Source organism: Lynx rufus, unplaced genomic scaffold, assembly GCF_022079265.1.
Source record: "Lynx rufus isolate CCGP_SWC_20201006 ecotype Redwood Valley unplaced genomic scaffold, mLynRuf1.p SCAF_53, whole genome shotgun sequence".
Taxonomy (NCBI): Eukaryota; Metazoa; Chordata; class Mammalia; order Carnivora; family Felidae; genus Lynx; species Lynx rufus.
Genome location: NW_025814871.1, coordinates 149,243 through 168,174, shown reverse-complemented (window position 1 = coordinate 168,174; position 18,932 = coordinate 149,243). Strand labels below are relative to the sequence as shown.

At 63.2% G+C, this 18,932-nt stretch overlaps 1 protein-coding gene across 1 annotated transcript; it reads right to left on the bottom strand.

The window, feature by feature from the left end:
* Window positions 1-1,009: 1,009 nt before the first annotated feature.
* On the bottom strand, window positions 1,010-11,625 carry MEX3D (mex-3 RNA binding family member D). The gene is given in 5 exon segments (XM_047100762.1): window positions 1,010-1,741; window positions 1,743-2,857; window positions 9,007-9,484; window positions 9,608-9,697; window positions 11,614-11,625. Coding segments are annotated over 5 exon segments (1,977 nt in total). The 3' UTR covers window positions 1,010-1,459.
* Between the last annotated feature and the right edge of the window lie 7,307 nt (window positions 11,626-18,932).

Below are 18,932 nucleotides of genomic sequence, written 5' to 3'. Positions count from 1 at the left end.
CCTGGGCCCTCCCTGTCACCGTGTCCCATGCCTCCTACCCCACCCTCCACTCACTCCCGAGCATTCTTCCTCTCCTTGGGAACTCTGATGGCACCCGCTGACTGCAGACGGTCCAACCCATGGTCCCACAGTCCCGACTCCGGGCCAAAGTCAGTCATCTAGTGGCCCCCTTGCTCCCCACTAGACCTGGAGGGTGAGGGATGGCTTGTGCGGCTACAACTCAGACATCCTTTGGGGCTGGGAGGTGTCAGAACCCATGCTGCGAGTGGGGCTCCCAACCTGTCTCTCCTTCTGCAAAATGGGCTGGGAGACCCCCCAGCACCCCCCCCCCCGAGCCTGGCACCCCTCCCTCCACAGCAGCCGAAGCTGGTCCCGTGGTCAGCTGTCCCCTGGAACGTGGGGGCCCTGAACCTCACGACAGGGGGACCTGGCTGGACCACCTTCTCCGCAGACCCAACGCTCCCGTCTGGAAGCAGACACGGGGCCCGGCTTCTGGAAGAGCGTGGCCTGGACATGGGGTATCCTGAGTCCAGATGCCTTTATCTGGAAGACTAGGGGGTGAAGGGGCCGGGTCTGAGCACCCCCGCCCCCGCCCCTCCCTCCCACGTCCACCTGCCCCACACCACGCCAAGGGCTCACAGGTAGCAAAAGGGCTTTATTAAGAAGGCTTTAAAGTCAAAAAATAAAACTCTTGATACAATTTTCTGAACCCTTAAGTCAGCTCAGCAAATATATAATCAGTAATTTAGCTGTGTAAGATGAAAGGTCCGTTACTTTATTTAAAATAAAATATATTTTAGTTCTTAAAATTTATTCCATAAAGTACATATTTCCCTATAAATTCCCTACATATACACAAGAGGTAAAAAGTAAAAGTTTTAAAAAAAACACAATTTAAAAAAATTTAAAAACTGACAACAGAAACCACAGCAGAAGGGTATTAATAATTAAAAACACAAAGTTAGAAATTTCTGGTTGGGACCCTCCCCACCCCCCCCCACCCTTCCAGCCTGTCCCCCCGCTGACGTACAAAAGGGTAACTGGTGAGCCCCCCACAGGGAGTAAAAACGTCGCATTGTCCTCCTAGGGGCCTCTGCGGAGGCCGAGGCCGCCTCCCAGACCAGCAGGTCCTGTCTGAAATCCGCCAAGCCCAAAAGACAACCGGGAGTTGTAAAAATCGGATGTGTGTGTGTGTGTGTGTGTGTGTATATATATATATTTTTTTATCTTCGTAAAAACATCACCCTGGGGGCCGGGGAGTCTTTAGAAAGTGCAGGCAGACCTTTTCTCTCTGGTTTATTTCAACCTGTCGACTCAATACTGTTTATTGGTTAAGAACTGTGGTGCCGTCGGGCGGCCGTCTCCACGCCTGGGACCGAGTTAAAGCTCGTCTGCGATCGCTGGCCGCGCCGCCCCCGCCGCCCCCGCGCCCGCCGCCCCCCACCCCTGCCCCGGGCCGCTAGGAAAAGATATGAATGGCCTGGGTGGCGGGCGTGCGGCAGGCGGGGCACTCGGGCTCGCTCTTGCCGCAGATGCGGACGGCGCAGTCCATGCAGAAGAGGTTGTGGCCGCAGGGCACCAGCGCGGCCATCACCTCGCCCTCGGCGCACACCACGCACTCGCGCGCCAGGGCCGGGGCGGGGGCGGCCGGGGGCTTGCGGCCGCCCTCGGAGGCGCTGGAGTCCAGGGGGGGACACGCCGCGGCCGCGGCGCCGCCGCCGCCGCCGCCGCCGGGCAACGAGGGTGGCGGCGGGGAAGGCCGGCAGCGAGCCCGGCGCCGGCCGCCAGGCCAGGGCGCCCACCGGGTCCGCGGCGCCGCCGCGGCGGGCCAGCGGGAGCTCCAGGCCTAGGGCCGCGGGCTCGGGCAGCGTGGGCGAGTGGCGCGGCGAGCCGGTCCCGCTGCTGCGCCGGGCGCCCGGCGCGGGGGGCGCGGGGGCCCCGTTGACGGCCGAGCAGCCGCTGAAGTTGGGCAGCGGCGCGGCCCGCTCGAAGGGGGCCCAGATGGTGGCCGCGGCGGGCACGGTCAGGTCCAGCGCCAGGAAGTCGAAGCCGAAGTCACAGTCCTCGGGGGCGGGCGGCCCCGAGGGGGCCCCCGGGCCGTCGCCGCCGAAGGAGAAGCCCCCGTTGCCCGAGCCGCCGCCGCCGCCGCCTCCGCCGCCGCCTCCGCCGCCGGCGCCGCCGTAGGGGCTGGCGGGGCCCGCCTCGGGCACTGGCGGCCCCCCGCGGTCCCCGGCATAGAAAGCCTCGGGGCCCCCCGGCGCGCCCAGGGCCGCGTCGCCGCGGAGACCAGCCGTGGGCGCCGGGGGCCGCCGCCCCGGGTTGGGGGCCTTGGCCCAGAGGCCGGCGGCCGTCCCGAGCAGGTCCAGACACACGTCGGTGCCGTTGGCGTGGAAGTCGCTGTCGGGGCCCGCGTCCGTGAAGGCGCCCGTGCGCAGCGTGATGTGCGCCTCGATCTCCTCGCGCGCCCGGTCCACGTTCTCGGGCATGCCTGTCACGGCGAACACGGGCTCCTTGTCCCGCCCCGGCGTCACGATGTAGGTGTGCGTCCGCTGCTGGATGCGCTTGATGGTGGCGCCCTTGGGCCCCACCACCAGCCCCACCACGCGGTAGGGCACGCGCACCTGGATGGTGGTCTGTCCCGGCAGGTGCGGCGGGCCCTGCGCGGCGCCCGGCAGCCCGCCCGCCTTGCTGCGCGTGGCGCGGATCACGGAGAAGTGCTCGGCGGCCGACAGGATCTCGCGTTTGGCCATCTCCACATCCTCCTTGCGGCCAGTCACGATGAAGACGGGCTCCTCCCCGCGCACCGGCGTCTTGATGTAGGTGTTTGTCTTGGCCCGCAGAGCCTTGATCTTGCACCCTGGGGGTGGCGGTGGGGAGAGACAGTGAGGATGGGGACCCCTCCCCAGGGCAGCCCTTGGAGGAGCAGCTGCAGGGGCCCGGCCGGCGCGGTGGGGGGTGGGGGAGGGCTGGGAGCCCCCACCTCGCTGCCCTCTCCACCCTGGCCTTTATCCTCAGACACGCATCTCGGTTTCCCCTCTGGTCCCAGGCTGGAAGGCGGTGGTGGCTTTGGCTAGAAGGCAAGGAGGACCCCACTGCGGGTTGAATGGTGCCCCCCGAAATTCACGTCTACCCGGTAAGTGTGAACAGGACTGTATTTGGAAAGGTCTTTGCAGGCGTCATTAGTTAACAGGAGGTCGCACGGGAATGGGGTTAGCCCTGAACCCAGTGACAGGTGTCCTTATAAGAGGGACACAAAGACAGCGACTGGGACGAGGCCGCCACAGGCCCGGGGCGCAGGGGACCGGCGGCCACCACCGGAAGCTAGGTGAGCAAGTTCGGGAGACGATCCCCCTCCTCCTGGAGGGACCGTGGCCCAGCCAACACCTTGCATTCGTATGTCCGCGCTCCGTGGGGGGATTCGTTTCTATTGTTTCGAGCCACCTAGTCTGTTCTGTCAGTCCCGGGACGCTAGTGCAGACCCCCGACACGGAGTCCCCATCAACACCTGGGATTTTCTCCTGGCCAGCGGCACCCCCCCCCCCCAGCCCACAGGGAGCCCGGGTCTCACTCAGTCTCTTGCACCCTCACTCACTCCACCCAAAGGTCCTGTGGTCCCAGCCTCTGAGGGCATGATGCTCACAGACGCAGCACTGCGCTGTCGCAGGCCGGGCGGGGGGCCTGACACCGTGGGGGGCACTGGAGTATCGGCGTGCAGCGTGGGCTGAGAGGCCTCGGGCTGTGACGGGGCGCCTGTCCAGGCGTCTGACACCCCCACCTCCTCTCTGGGGGGCCTTCTGAGACATCCTGAGTCTGGGTGACCCCCCCCCCCACCGGCTCTGGGCGGCAAGAGGGACACGGGGATACCGTTTCAATACAGAGGGCGCCCCGGTGAGGATAACACTGTTGCCGACTTCTCAGGTAGAAGCTTACAAAGCTGGGGGACCAGCGCACCTGCCCTGGAAGGAATCCAAGATGCACCAGACAGGGGGGACTGCTCGGCGCGAGGGAACCCTGGGCGGTGGCAGGGTTGTCCCAGGGGCAGCCCCACCCTGAGCCCAAGGACAGCAGGCTCGTCCAGAGCTTTGAGCAAAAGCACAGCCAAGTGAATGGGGTCGGAACCCTCCCGGGGAGGGGGGAGGGGGGAGGGGGGAGGGTGGGGCGTGGCCCATCCTCTGGGTCCCGAGCCCCCACCCCCGTGTCCTCCCTCAGTGGCTCACCGCCTCGCTGGCATCCCCCCAAAACCCACCCCGACCCGGACCCGTCTCCACTTCTGTCCAGATGGTCCCCTCCCCACGTGGCGGCTGGTGGGTAAGCTTTCAAACCACACGTGTCAGTCCGGACCCTCTCCGGGGGCTCCGCCCGCCCTGGCCTCCCTGCCCCCACACGGCCTTTACCCTCCTTAACAGTGTCCTCAGTGCCGCCTGCCTGCACCCCCTTCTCTGCATCCAGTCACCGCCCAGCGCCCCTTCCTCCAGGAAGCCCATACTGATCGCACCAGGGTCCCAGCACACACTTCTCAGCCTACTTCCTGAGCTCCCCCTGCTGGTGGCCTGTGAGGATCGGCGCACGGGGGTCACAGGGGTCGCTCAAAGGACCGTCCCGTGTCTGTTTCCTCACGGGTAAGAGGAGGGCACAAACTGACCCGGCCTCATGGGTCTGGGGCCACAAGGGCCACGGACTGGCAGGTGCCCCCAGGCAGGTGCCCAGCCGTCACCTGCGTGTGCACGGCCAGGAGGCCCGTGCAGAGGACAGGGAACAAGGCCGGGAGAAGGGGTGGGGGGGTCACTGGAGCCAGGGCGGGAGAGGAAACCGGCATGGGGGGGGGGCGCCCCCTGCGCAGGGAAGCAGCCTGGTTCCCCTCACACAGAACTGGCACCCATCCTGCCCCCCCCCCCGCAAAAGGTGGCCCTGGACAGAGCCTCCAGCGGCCAAGAGAAGACGCATTTCCGCGGTGACACCATTTGAGCCAAGCCCCACCCTCGCCGAGACCCCAAGAAATGACAGAGTTTGAGGGGGCAGTGGGGCCGCCAGGTCTGGGAAACCGAGGCCCCGAGCGTGAACCAGCCACCTTCCCACCCTGGTGGGTACAAGCCAGTGAGGCCAAAGTGGGTGATGGCAGGGACCAAGCCTCCCGCTTGGGGGGAACCCTGGGGGCCACCACTTAAGGCTGGTCCCGGGCTGAAATGCAGATTCCCGGGCCCTGCCACCAGGAAGCCACCTCGGGCAGGTGCACCCAGGGGAAAGGGGGTGACCACACTGAAGCTGTCTCTGCCCCGCCCCAGCACCTCCCACCTCGCTGCGGTTGGGCCCCCACCCTCGTATGGGGTTGCCGAGGGTCCCCGTGCGGAGCCAGGTCCCAACCCTCATGTGACCTCATTCTGGGGTCCTGGCCACCCGTGTGCTGCCCCAGGGACCCCACACAGAGACCACAGACAGGCCGGCCCCTGCAAGGAGGACCCGAACCAGGGGAGGACTCCCAGGGTGCCCGGCAGAGGGAACCGTGGGGGCAGAGTTCGGAAGTAGGACAGGGCTGGGACACATCCTCACAATGCCCAGTGCAGTGCTGTCCCCAAGGCAGGGCCCAAATGGGCTGCAGTCCTGTGGGGGGAGGCCGCGTCACCATGGGGCGGTCTGTTTGGTGGGCGGGGGGAGCTGGCCCGTGCGGGCGACGCGGGCACGGCAGGCCAAGTCTATGCTCACCAACACCAGGAACCCCTAACCCAGAGCCAGGGGACCCCCTTCTTTCTGCGCCCCACAGCGGACACACAGAAACAGGGGGGCCTGGGCCCCAGCACAGCCCCGCAGCGCCCCCAACTGCCAGTAAGAACACCGAGGCCCGCAGCGCTGGGGCCGGGCTCCGGGGGGGTCGGGGCGGGAGAGCGGTGGGCAAAGCAGGCTTCTCCCCACTGAGAGAGGCCAGCCCGAGAGCGCGGACCCCAGCCTGACGGCAGCAGAGACAGAGGGACCCGGTGTGGCTGAGCACCAGCTCGTCTCTGGTATCATTCACTCCTTCCTGACCCAAACCTCCAGGCAGCTGCCCACGACTTTGACCCAGCCCAGCCCAGCCCCACGGGGACACGCCCAGCAAGGGTGCAAGCTAGCCGGAGGCTCTGAGGAGGACGGGGCCCAAGGTCATACCTGGGGCAAGTGGGCACCAGCCCCCCAGGTGACCTTTGCTGACAGGCTGGAGGGAGACCACCCTGACTCTTTGTGGAGTCTCGCTTTTCCTGCCTGTAAAATGGGGTCGTGTCCCCCCAACCCTGGAGCCGTGGGAGGTAAAGTCCTCTCCTGGGCCCCACCTCTGTTCCCTGCGGCGCAGACCGAGCCCAAGGGACTAAGGTTCAAATCCCAGCCCTGCCGACCCGGCCTTGGCCCGTGTCTCTGTCCCCCGTGACCCGCAGCTACAGGGAACCTTCTCTGGGGGATCTCTTGAGGCTCAGCGGGGCGGGGCAGGCCGAGGCCCCCAGGCAGGCACCTTGTAGGCGCTGCAACCTGAGGGAGGAGAGCGAACTCTCGGCGTCTGTGGTCGCTCACCCTGTCCCCGGAGGGTGCGGGAACCCACTCTAAGATTGAAAACACAGCTCAGGTGAGGGTCGGGGGAAGGGTCGACCCCCAGGTCTGTGCGATGCTGGCCTGGCCACCAGGGGATGGAGTGGTCCTGGGCCCGGGTCTCGAGGAGTTCAGGGCCTGCGCTGGGGAGAGCCTGGACAGTAGGAAGGGGCAGCCTTCGTGTCCGGGAACCCACAAGGTGGGGGGCAGATGGGGGAGCGGAGTGGGGGGGGGCAGGACTGGGGCACAGTCTCCCAGGCTGTGCTTGGCAGCTGGGCCGGAGAAGACGGCAGCCACAACTGGTCCTAGGGCTGAGAGATTCGAGGTGCCAGCCGGTCCCGAGGTCACGCTTCCCCACCGGATACCCCGCGTCCCGCTTACGGGACGTACCACACGCCAGCCTGGGGCTACGCTTACAGCCGTCCTGCTTGAGGGGCGCCAGGCGGGCTCTGTCGGTTTAGCGGTTTAGCGTCCGACTCTTGACTTCCGCTCGGGTTATGATCTCACGGCTCGTGAGTGTAAGGCCGGCACGGAGCTCTGTGCTGACAGGGCAGAGCCTGCTTGGGGTTCTCTCTCCCTCTCGACCCCTGCCCTGCTCAGGTTGGCCCGCGCGCGCTCTTTCTCTCTCCCTCTCTCAAGATAAACACATAAACTTAAGCACCAAAAGCGCCCTCTAGCTTGGGGACCCTCACAAATCCCCCGAGGGAGGTGCTGTCCCCCGACCCCAGAGAAGAGATCCCACCCGCCTCGGGTCACGGGGCCGGCCCAGTGTGCACCCCGACAGCCTGCCTTCCTGTCTGCCACCAGCAAGACCCCAAACGGACACCCAATAAACGGGTGCCAAAACACCACCCAGGAGGTCGGGCGGCAGCTTGGTCCTCTACAACCACAGGCATAGGTCGGGGCGCTCTCTGCTTGACTCCCAAGAACACTGGCGTGGGCTCGGCCTGTCCGGAAGGACCCCCCGGGTGCCAGGACACGCACGTTCACGGGGAACATGCCCTCGTGCTCTGGGGCCGTGTCCCCCCAACCAGCCAGCAGATCAGCCTAGTGATTTTGGACAACAGCCCCCGGGGCTGGGTTTCCACGTCTGTCCCACCCCCCACCCCCCAGCCCCCAGCCCCGGGCAAAGCTGGTTATACCTCCCAGGACAGGTGTGGGGGACCGGGGCCGGGAAGGGACTGCAATAGGGTGGCGGCGGGAAGCGTCAGGCTGGAGTCCTGCTGTGCTGGCTCCGAGACCCGCCTGTCCCCTCCCCTACCCCCAACTCCTGGGCCCTCACCCAGGCACGACATCTGCACGGAAAGCAGGAGGACTAACTGGGCAAACCACCCCTCCCACCCGGAACTCCCAGAGGGCAGCGTGTCGGGGGCGCCCCTGTGGTCCCTCTGCCCCTGGTGGCAAGGTGACAAGTCACCGTGAGATTCAAGCCCCCCCCCCTCTGGCTCCTGTTACTGAGTCGGCGCTCCAAGGCCAGCCTGTCCTGCAGCACCATCTCAAACCCCGCCCAGACCCCACCCCACGTTCTAGAACCTGGCCTCCAAGCCGGGAGCGGGGCACAGAGAGGTGCAGGCAGGAGAGAGCTGGGGCTGGGGGCTGCCAGCTGAAAGGGTGGGTGGGCGTGTGTCCGGAGGAGCACTGCCCACCATCCTCCCGCCCGCCCGCAGCTCCAGGGCCAATGAGCGGCCGCCGGCCTGATGTCACCCTGCAAATCTCAGACTGGCTCTCTAACAAAGAGAACAATGGGGCGGCCACAGGGACTCTCTGACAATGCTGTTACCAGGACCCCCACACCCCAGGGTCTGCTGCCACGGCCTGCCAGGGGAAGGCTACGAGGCTGGACCCCAGGAGAGCTTTTATAGCTGGTCCTTAAGCGTGTCCCCAAATCCCCGACTTGGGGCTGACAGTGGGGTGGGGATCCTCATCCTGTCCTCCGGCCCCACACCCCCAGCAGGGCCCCCAGGCTGGCAAGTGGAGATGTATACCCTCTTTGTACGCCCAACTTCTGTCTCGACCCTGCCTGAGCCCCCCCCCGCCCCGCCCCCAAGCCCCCCTCAAGCCCCAGCGAGCCCCGCCCCATGCCTGCTTTGGGTGTGGAGCGCCCACCGCCCAGCCCAGCCTCCTGGTCCTCGGATGCCACCGCTGGCGACCCGGGACCTGGGCAGAGGTGCTGCACGGAGGACCTTGACCCGGCTGGAGGCGTCCAGACAAAGGCAGCGGCGGCCGGAGCGCAGAGAGGAGGAGCGCGGGCTGCGCCCAACTTTCTCGCGCGGCCCACGGCAGGACAAAGGCGCACAGGCGGCCACTGAGGCCCGGAGCCCACACGCGGGGCGTGGCCAGGGTCTGGCGTCCGGCCGCGGGCAGGGCAGGGCTGGGCTGGGGCGGCCCCCTCCCCAGGGCGAGCGGCGCGGGGACCCCGGGAAGCTGGGCGCGGCGCCCCAGACGGCGGCCACTCACCCTGGCGACCCACGATCTCGGCGACGTGCTCGGAACTGGGCACGGGCACGCACTCGGTCATGTTCACGCTCTTCTTGCGGCTGCCGATCACGTTCATCTGCTCGGCCAGCAGCGTCGAGGGGCCGAGGGCCGCGGGGTGCGGCGCGAAGCCAGCGAACACGTCGGGCGGCGACGGCCGGGGCGGCGGCGGGCTCACGTCGGGCTCCAGCAGCGGCAGCGAGCCCGGCGCCACCGCCTCGGCCACCGCGGGTGCGCCCGCCTCGGGCCCGTCGGGGGGCGCGGGCTCGGCCGCCGCCCCGCCGTCCGCGCCGCCCGCCGCCGCCGCCGCCCCGCCGTCCCCGCCACCCGCGGCCGCCCCCTCGTCGTCCGGGCCGCCCGCGCCCCCCAGCCCCAGCCCCGAGAGCTGGTCCAGCGCCAGGCGCAGCGCGGCGGCGGCGGCGGCAGCGGCCGCGTCGTCGGGCGCGGCCTCCTCGGCGCCCTCGGGCAGGGGCGGCGGCGGCGGGGGCGGCGGGGGCGGCGGGGGCGGGGGGGGCGGGCGCGGGCTGGGGTCGCCGCCGCCGCCGTCGGGCTGGCCGGTGGAGCCGGGCATGGCGGCGCTAGCGCTCGGGCCCGCGCCCCTGCCTCTCGGCCGCCGGCCGCCCGCGCCGCCGCCGCCGCCGCCCGCGCCGCCGCCGCGCTCCGCCTCTGAGAGCTGGGCCGCCGGCCCCCGGCATCCAGCGGCGGGGCGGGCGCGGCGGGCGGGGCGGCGGCGCGGGGCTGCTCGGGCCGCGGGCGGCGGGGCGGCGCGACTCTGCTTGCTGCTCGGCGGCGGGGGCTCGGCGGCGGCGGCGGCGGCGCGGGCGGCGGCGGCGGCGGCGCGGACGCTGCTTCCCTCCCGCCCGCCCGCCGCCCTCCTCCGGCCGCCGCCGCCCCGCCCCGTGACGCGCGCGCGGCCAACAATGGGGCGCCGGCAAGGCGCACGCGCGCGCGGGGCGGGGAGCGGTCACGTGGCGGGCGCGGGCGCGGGCGCGGGCGCAGGTAGGTGCCCGCGGGCCGCGGCTCCCTGCGCGCGCGGCTCCTCTCGCTGCCCAGGCCTCGCACGCGCCCGCTGCCCCCCTCCCCGCGCACGCACCAGCCCCTCCCCCAATTCCCCTCCCGACCTCGGGGGGTGCCCCGGCGGGGGGGGGGTGCTGCCAGAGCCCGCGCCTCCGCCACGTGGGTGGTGGTGTTTCCCGACTGGGGGCGCCCTGGCCCGCGGGCTCCCGAGAGCAGCCCGGTGCGCCCACCCCCAGAGTCATCGTGCGCCCGCGCCCGCGGCCCTTCCTGCAGCGGCCCCTCGGGTGCGGGAAGGAGCCCTCCGGCGTCTCCCCGTGCGGTTTCTTACGCTAAATGAGCTGGGGGCAGCCTCCGAGCGGACCCGGCCCGGGCTCCTGCCTGGCTGTGGAACCTCCTCTGGCGGAGGACACAGGTTCCCGAGGTAGGAGAGGGAGGGGCTGGCTCCTGTTGCCTGCCCCCGGCTCTCCCCCCTGACCGGGGTACCCCCCACCCTACCCCATGCAGGGCCTGAGCCACAGCCTCCTCCACCCCCTGTCAATTCTCCCCACACCTCAGACTTCCCTGACAGGCGCCCCTGACAGGCGCCCCTGACACTGCTGCCTGGGCGCCCACGCCTGGAACCTTCCCCACCCTAAAATGTCTTTTTTCCTGACCCCCAGGTTCACATCCAGCCTAAGTGTCTCTGTCAGGGTCCCAGACTTCTCTTTTGTGCACTTGAACACTCATGAGTATTTAATCACTTGTGATAACTTACGTCCAGTGCCCTCCCCATGGGACCAAGTCCCCCTGGCAGTGGGGGGGTGGGGGGGCCTGCAGGGGCCTGCAGATGGGCAGATTGGTGCTCCCGCTCACCCTCCTGGTCTCCCAGCCACAGGCCTTGTCCCCATCACTCCCACAAAAGAGTCCACTGGCTATAGCCACCCACCCACGTGACCTGTGCTGGCCCACTGGGCCAGCCTCAGGTCCCCCTACCCCTCCGTTGCCAGCACTCATCATCAGTGCCTTTTCTCGGGGCCAGGCCTTGGCACATGCTGATCCCCCTTCCTGGGGCCCCAGCCAGGGTGGAAGGAGGTGGCCTGTCCTTTTGGCCTGCTGGAGGGGTGGGGAGAAGTCAGACATGTTTCAGCTGGGGGCAGGGACAACACAGGGGGCGAAAGGAGACTCATTTGGTAGCGACAGGTGGAGAACAGGCCACGGCGTGGCCTGCTCCGGGGCGCACTTCTGGAGCTTATGCACCAACACACACGTTCCTTAATGCACCTCCTGGCCCCATCAGTCCCCGCAGAAAGGGCTTCAGACAAGCTGGGTGCAGGGTGGCTCATGTCCTGGGCTAGGCACTTGTGTGCCCAAGATGGCCGTCTCTTCCCTGCCTCCTGCTTTCCAGTTTCTGCTCCTAGGCCCCATTCACATGTCCTGTCCTTCCCTCTGGGGGACTTGGGAAGGGAGGTAGCATCTAATGATGGGGGAGAAACAGCTACAGAGTGGCCTGGGGGAAGCCGCCCCCAGCTCCTGGCTGCCACCCGGAGACACCAGTGTACCTGGGGGTAGGGGGCGTGTGCAGGCTCTGCTCACAGAGGCAGGCATCCAGCCAACGGGAAGGTGACGAGGACAGAGAACAAGAGAGGGCTTGGGAGTTAGCACAGTAGCTGGCATTAAAACTTCAGCAGGAAGTTAGTTGGAAGACTCAAGTTGGAGAAATCTAGAAAGTCAGGCAAAAAGAATTGGGAAGTGGAGCGGAGGGGGAGAACAGGAATAAGCCAGGGATTCCAGAGAGAGCAGAAGGGAAGTGGAGGGAGCTGTCCAAGAAATCATGGAAGGGGACTGTGGGGCCAGAGTCTCTGGATAGCCAGGACCCCGCAGCTTGTCCTCGGAAGACTTGTCAAGGGTCCTGGGACTCCTAAATGCTTCCAGGCCATATTATACATAACCCGGAAAAAGAAGGCCTAGGTTCCTGGGGAAAGTGGTGGCAAACCCGAAGGTTTGGGAGGAAGAAACAAGAGGTTTCGTGCCAGCTGAGTCCGCACAGATCAGCTTAGCAAGATGCCCTCCAGCAGAACGAGGGAGGAAGTTAAGTCACAGGCGCTCCCACGGGAAGGGACGCGAGCAGGAGAGAAAGCCACAGAGGCGCTCCGGGAAGTGGGACTGGGGGATCACCGAGCCACTGGGCTATGGGGAGGCGGCCATTGGGAGCAAAGACAGCTGCCAATTTGAAAAGGAGGACCTTCCGGCAAACGGATCCGGAGTCAGGAGAACGGAGGGAGCGGGGACTCTAGAGTCTTCGAATCAGCATACCATCAGGACGCGTCAACGCTGCCCTGTCTGATGTTGGCATGGGTGCTCAGCCACGGCCCTGCGGTGATGCACTTTAGAAGTCCTTCTAGAACTGGAAGCCACTGACCTCCGGGCAGCGTGCACGCTGCAGTATTTGGGAGGCAGAAGGCGGTGTCCGCAGTGTGGCTTGAGACACAGCAGGAATAGGACAGAGGGAGGGAGGGGCAGACGTGGATGGTGTCATGGGTGAAAGGTTGCCGGTAAACCCTGGGACAGGCTTTCTGCCCTGTGCTGCTGACGTCCAGGGCGGGGCCTTCTCTGGGGGGTGCTGTCCCGGGCACTGTGGTATGTCCAGCCGCAGCGCTGGCCTCTGCTACTCGATTCCAGGAGCCACCGCCCCCCCCCACCCCCCGGTTAGTTTCCTTTGGTCTCACTTTGTCCACGTCTCTCATGAGGACAGTCAGCGGCCATGGGATTCGGGGCCACCCACTCCAGTGTGACCGCATCTTAATTCATTACATCTACTTCCAAGTAGGGTCCCGTTCACAGGTTCAGGGATCGGGGCATGGACGAATCCTTTGGGGGCACACAGTGCGCCCCACAGAACCCCCCCAGGCAGGACGGCCGAGAATGTCTGCAGACAGGTCCCCTGGGTGCACGGTCACCCCGCGTGAGAAGCGCTCACCCTTCCGTGCTGACCCGTGTGTGGTCGCTGTAGGCGGTGGGCTCGTGAGGGTCATCGCAGAATTCCCTGGACTCTGAGCTGAGCTGAGCTGAAGTGCCTCCAGTGGGGTGTTGGAAGGGAACAATGTGGGAGCGGAGGGGGCGGTTCTGGGGGGGCGGCAGGGGCCCCGAGCATCCTTCCTGAGGCTGGTGCCGGCACGTGGGTTTCATTTGTCTATCTGGTGTATTTCAAAACTTCCCATAATAAAAAAAAATATTTTTAAAAGTGTATTTATTTATTTATTTAGAGAGAGCCGGGGGGGGGGCGCAGGGAGGGGCAGAGAGAGAGGGAGAGAGGCAATCCCAAACAGGCTCTGTGCTGTCAGCACAGAGCCTGATGCGGGGCTTGAACACACAAACCATGAGACCATGACCCAAGCTGAAGTCCCTTTACTGACTGAGTCACCCAGGTGCCCCCCCCAAATATATATATATATATATATATATATATATATATATATATATATTTTTTTTTTTTTTAGATTTTTTTTTTCAACGTTTATTTATTTTTGGGACAGAGAGAGACAGAGCATGAACGGGGGGAGGGGCAGAGAGAGAGGGAGACACAGAATCGGAAACAGGCTCCAGGCTCTGAGCCATCCGCCCAGAGCCCGACGCGGGGCTCGAACTCACGGACCGCGAGATCGTGACCTGGCTGAAGTCGGACGCCTAACCGACTGCGCCACCCAGGCGCCCCTATATATATTTTTTTTAAGTTTACTTTTTTTTAAGTTTATTTACTTTGAGAGAGAAAGAGAGCATGAGCAGGGGAGAGGCAGAGAGAGAGAGGGAATCCCAAGCAGGTTCTGCACGGTCAGCGCAGAGCCCCAGGCGGGGCTCGAACTCACCAACTGTGAGATCATGACCTGAGCCGAAACCAAGAGTTGGATACTTAACCAACTAAGCCCCTATTTTTAAGTTTAGAAACTATCCTTTGAGGGGCGCCTGGGTGGCTCAGTCGGTTAAGCATCCGACTTCGGCTCAGGTTATGATCTCTCAGTTCGTGAGTTCGAGCCCCGCGTCAGACTCCGTGCCGACAGCTCGGAGCCTGGAGCCTGCTTCCGATTCTGTGTCTCCCTCTCTCTCTGTCCCTTCCCCATTCACGCTCTCTCTCTCTCTCTCAAAAATAAATAAACATTTGGGGCGCCTGGGTGGCGCAGTCGGTTGGGCGTCCAACTTCGGCCAGGTCACGATCTCGCGGTCCGTGAGTTCGAGCCCCGCGTCGGGCTCTGGGCTGATGGCTCAGAGCCTGGAGCCTGTTTCCGATTCTGTGTCTCCCTCTCTCTCTGCCCCTCGCCCGTTCATGCTCTGTCTCTCTCTGTCCCCAAAATAAATAAACGTTGAAAAAAAAATTAAAAAAAAAATAAATAAACATTAAAAAAATTTTAAAAAGAAAAAAGAAATTGTCCTTTGAGAGATTCCTTTGGAGAGGTCTGGAAATGAAAACAGCATCCAAATCCCCCACGGTGGGTTGGGGCCCACACCCGCTGCGCCTCGGACGGACCCCGAACACGTGACGCTCAGGGAGGGAACCAGACACGAGAGGCCACACGGGGTGTGAATCCACGTGTGTGAAACGTCCAGAATGGGCCCATCCAGGGACAGGAAGGGGGCTCGTGAGGGCCGGGGACTGGGGGGTGACTACTGATGGGGACGGGGCTGAGACGGGGGTGGGAGTTTGGGGGACCGAGAAGGATAAAACGCAGCATGGAGGAAAATGCTCCAGAAGAGGTTCTCCTCTGGGGAGCACGGGGCCAGGCATGGCTACTTTCCATCATGAGGATTTTAGTGACATTGACCTCTGCATTTTTAACTCTATGCTTTTTTTTTTTTTTTTTTAACAGTTCTTAAAATGCGCTTGGGAAATGCTGTGATAAGAGACCCTATTACACCGGCTCCCGGGACCCTTCACCGGGCTGGAGTGGCTTGGCGGGGGGAGCCCGGGTGTGTGCTCCTCCCGCTGTGCTCCCCTTCCAGGGCTGCCCTCCTCCGTGGGCACATTTTGAAAGAAGAAACGGTCAAGGGAAAAAAAGAACATTGCCAAAGAATATAAAACCACAAAACTGGCCTTCCCTGGAGTTTGTATTTTCAGCCTTCTCCCTTATCACGATAACGTGTGCTCACGGCCGGCGATTTGGGACTCAAGATAACGTTTGTGGACCAAGTGTTGTCTGAGACGGAATTTACGTGCCACGAAACACGCTTTTTTTTTTCTTTTAAGTTTTTATTTTCGTTGCAGGCAGTTAACATACAGTGTTATATTAGTTTCAGAAAACACACCCGTTTTTACCGCCAGGTTGATGAACTCCGCCTGCCCAGACCTGCAGCCCAGAGAGTCCCCTCCCGCCCCACTGCCGTCCAGCCCCCGTGGACCAGTCTCTTCCGGAGCGCCACGTCAATAACGGGCTTGCTTTGTGCTGTCTCCTGTAGCAAGTTTCTTGCCCTCGGCCGAAGTTCATTTTTGTCTTTTTTGTTCGTTTTTCAAGATTTCTGGCCCAGCAGCTTTGTGTCCCCTGCAGGCCTCCCGCTCTCCCCTCCCCGATGGCCGTGTAGGCGCCCGCGGTCTCCCTGCAAACTGGCTGGGATCTCGTCGCTCTGCACACACTTCAGGTTCCTGAGACCCTGAAATCTTTTTATTGTTAAAACTGAGATAATTCATGTGCATCCAAGTTTGTCCTTCTATTTATTAAAACATATTTTTTGGGGCGCCTGGGTGGCGCAGTCGGTTAAGCGTCCGACTTCAGCCAGGTCACGATCTCGCGGTCCGTGAGTTCGAGCCCCGCGTCGGGCTCTGGGCTGATGGCTCAGAGCCTGGAGCCTGTTTCCCATTCTGTGTCTCCCTCTCTCTCTGCCCCTCCCCCGTTCATGCTCTGTCTCTCTCTGTCCCAAAAATAAAAAATAAACGTTGAAAAAAAAATAAAAAAAATAAAAACATATTTTTTAAATATTTATTTATTTATTTATTTATTTTTTGTTTTTTTTGTTTTTTATTTATTTTTGGGACAGAGAGAGACAGAGCATGAACGGGGGAGGGGCAGAGAGAGAGAGGGAGACACAGAATTGGAAACAGGCTCCAGGCTCCGAGCCATCAGCCCAGAGCCCGACGCGGGGTTCGAACTCACGGACCGCGAGATCGTGACCTGGCTGAAGTCGGACGCTTAACCGACTGCGCCACCCAGGCGCCCCTTTTTTTTTTTTTTTTCTTTATTTATTTTTGAGAGAGAGAAACAGACAGGCTGTGAGCAGGAGAGAGAGAGGGAGACACGGAATCCACAGGAGGTTCCAGGCTCCGGGCTGTCAGCACAGAGCCTGACGTGGGGCTCGACCCCGCGAACCTCCAGACCATGACCTGAGCCGAAGTCGGACGTTCAACTGACTGAGCCACCCGGGCGCCCCGAAGTTTGCCCTTTTAAAGTAGACAGTTCAGTGGCTTTTAGGAAAATCAAGGACTTGTGCAGTCATCACCGCTGTCAACTTCAGAACATTATCATTACCCAAACAAGACACCCTGTCCCCACTAGCAGCACCCCCAGCCCCCGAACCCCCAAGCCCCTGGCACCCATGAATCCACTTTCTGTCTCTACGGATTGCCCTCTCCTGACCTTTCACTTAAGCGAGTCCCGCTCTGGCCGTGTTAAGGGCTCTCCGGGCAGACGGAAGCAGTGGGGCCCACGGAGAGATCTCTAAGGGGACACAAGGGGACTGGCTCACGTGGTTATGGAGGCCAAGAGGCCCACGGCCCGCCATCCACAAGCGGGAGCCCTGGGAGGGTCGTGACCCGGCCGGAGTCTGGGGGCCTTGCCTTGCGTGCGCTGCGCAAGACGGCCGTCTCAGCTCAGGAGGAGAAGGCGACACCGTTTTGTTCCATTTGGGCCCCTGGTGGACTGAGCGATGCCCACGTTGATGAGCGAGATCCCTCCACACTGCCTGCCGGATCAAATTCTCATCCCTTCCAGACACGCGCCTGGACGCACCCAGAACTAACGTGTCCCAGCTACCTGGGCATCCCTTGGCCTCGGCAAGTTGATGCAAAATTAACATCACGTTTGGGAAAAAAAAAAAAAAAAAAAAACCCACGGTGGCCTCTTGTGGCTGGTTCCCTCCCTGAGCGTCGTGTTCAGGGTTGTCCGCGGGGCAGCCGGCCTGGGCGGCTTGCGGCCGAGGGACGTGTGCGTACGTGGACGTACTTTCTGCATCCATTTATTTGTTGATAGACCCTTGGGTTATTTCCATTTTTTGAGTGCCTTGAGTCTCCACCAAGACTCGCCCAGTCTTACTGGGGATGGGGGTCTGGGCAGCCCCCTAGCAAAAGCAAAGAGCCCCTGTTCTAGACTTTTTTTTTTTTTTTAGTAGGCTGCATGCCCAAGGCGGGGCTCAGACTCACGACCCTGAAATCAAGACCTGAGCCGAGATCAAGAGTCAGGCACTTCAGGGGCGCCTGGGGGGCTCAGTCAGTTAAGTGGCCGATTCTTGGTTTCAGCTCAGGTCATGAGCTCGTGGTTCGTGAGATTGATCCCCACGTTGGGCTCTGCGGTGACAGTATGGAGCCTGCTTGGGATCCTCTCTCTGCTCCTCTCCCCTGCCCTTGCTCTCTCTCAAATAAATAAATATTTAAAAAAAAAAAAAAAAAAGTCAGACGCCCAAACCAACGGAGCTACCCAGACGCACCTAAGAGTCTCTGTTATAGAATGTGTGTTAGAACTTTCCAGATGACAGAACGTTCTCCGTCTGCTCTGTCCAGTTCAGTAGCCACCAGCCCCGCGTGTAAGGAGGGGCTGTTTGATTAGTTGTAGCCAGTTTGAACTGAACTGCCATATGTGGCTGGACTGGACCATTCCAGAAATCTGAGCGAGCTGGTCCCTCTGCCCCAGTCCTGCCACCATTTGACTAATAAAATCCCGACTTGTTTTGTTAGGAGTCACTGCCTGAGGTCACCCGAGGCTCCCTTCCTCCTCAGACTCCGTGGGTCCTGAGCTCGACCGGCTGCAGGCCTTGTGTGGCCGCTGCCGGCCTCCCCGAGGGACCCGCACACAAAGGCCAGGCGGCAGGAGTGAGCTCGGACGGAAAGGTGAGATGGCCAAGCCACAGGGGCCAGGCCGTGCCGGGCTGCAGGCTTCCCGAAAAGACCAGGGATCTTACTTCAGGGTAATGAGGTCGGGGGCAGAGAGACGGATGGATCCGCGCTGCTGGCTGTGACGACGGAGAGGCCACGGGCCAAGGACGCGGCGCCTCTGGAAGCCGGGGAAGGGGGGAGATGGGGCTCCCTGGGGCCCCGGCCCTGCCCATGCCTGGGTGTTAGGACTTATGGCTCCAGGACTGTCAGGGAATCGGCGTGTGGCGATCGATGCGTCACAGTGGCCCCGGGAGGCTCTCGCGGTTCGGGAAGTTCTATGCCTGCCCCGGACGGGGGACAGCTGGGCACCCGGTGGAGACACGGGGGTGGTTCCGGTCTGCAGCGTGGATATCCCTGAGCTGATGGCACCCGACAGGTGGCACCGGGAGAGTTTGGAGCCGGACGCATCCTGGGACTTGTGGCCCGGGATCGCCCTCCTCAGTCCTTGCGCCACAAGTCTCTCTGGGGACAGGAAAGAATTCAGGAGGGGCCCTCAGGCTTGCAGAGAGCCCCAGCTCAAGGTCAGGATGGGCTCGGGGCTGTGTGGAGGCCCTACTGTGGGGCGGGTAGCACTTCACCCTCGCGCCACTGTCCCAGTCCACTGTGTGGACGGACACGTCTTCTGTACCCATTCATTTGTGGACGGGCCCTTGGGCAGGCACCTTGGACACTGTTCTCGCTCCTGAGGTCCCGAGGTCAGTGGCCACTCAGGGACTCTCTGGGCCTGGGGTCAGGGAGACGCAAGTTCTCCGGCAGGCTGGATGTCTTTCCAGCTGGCGCCCCC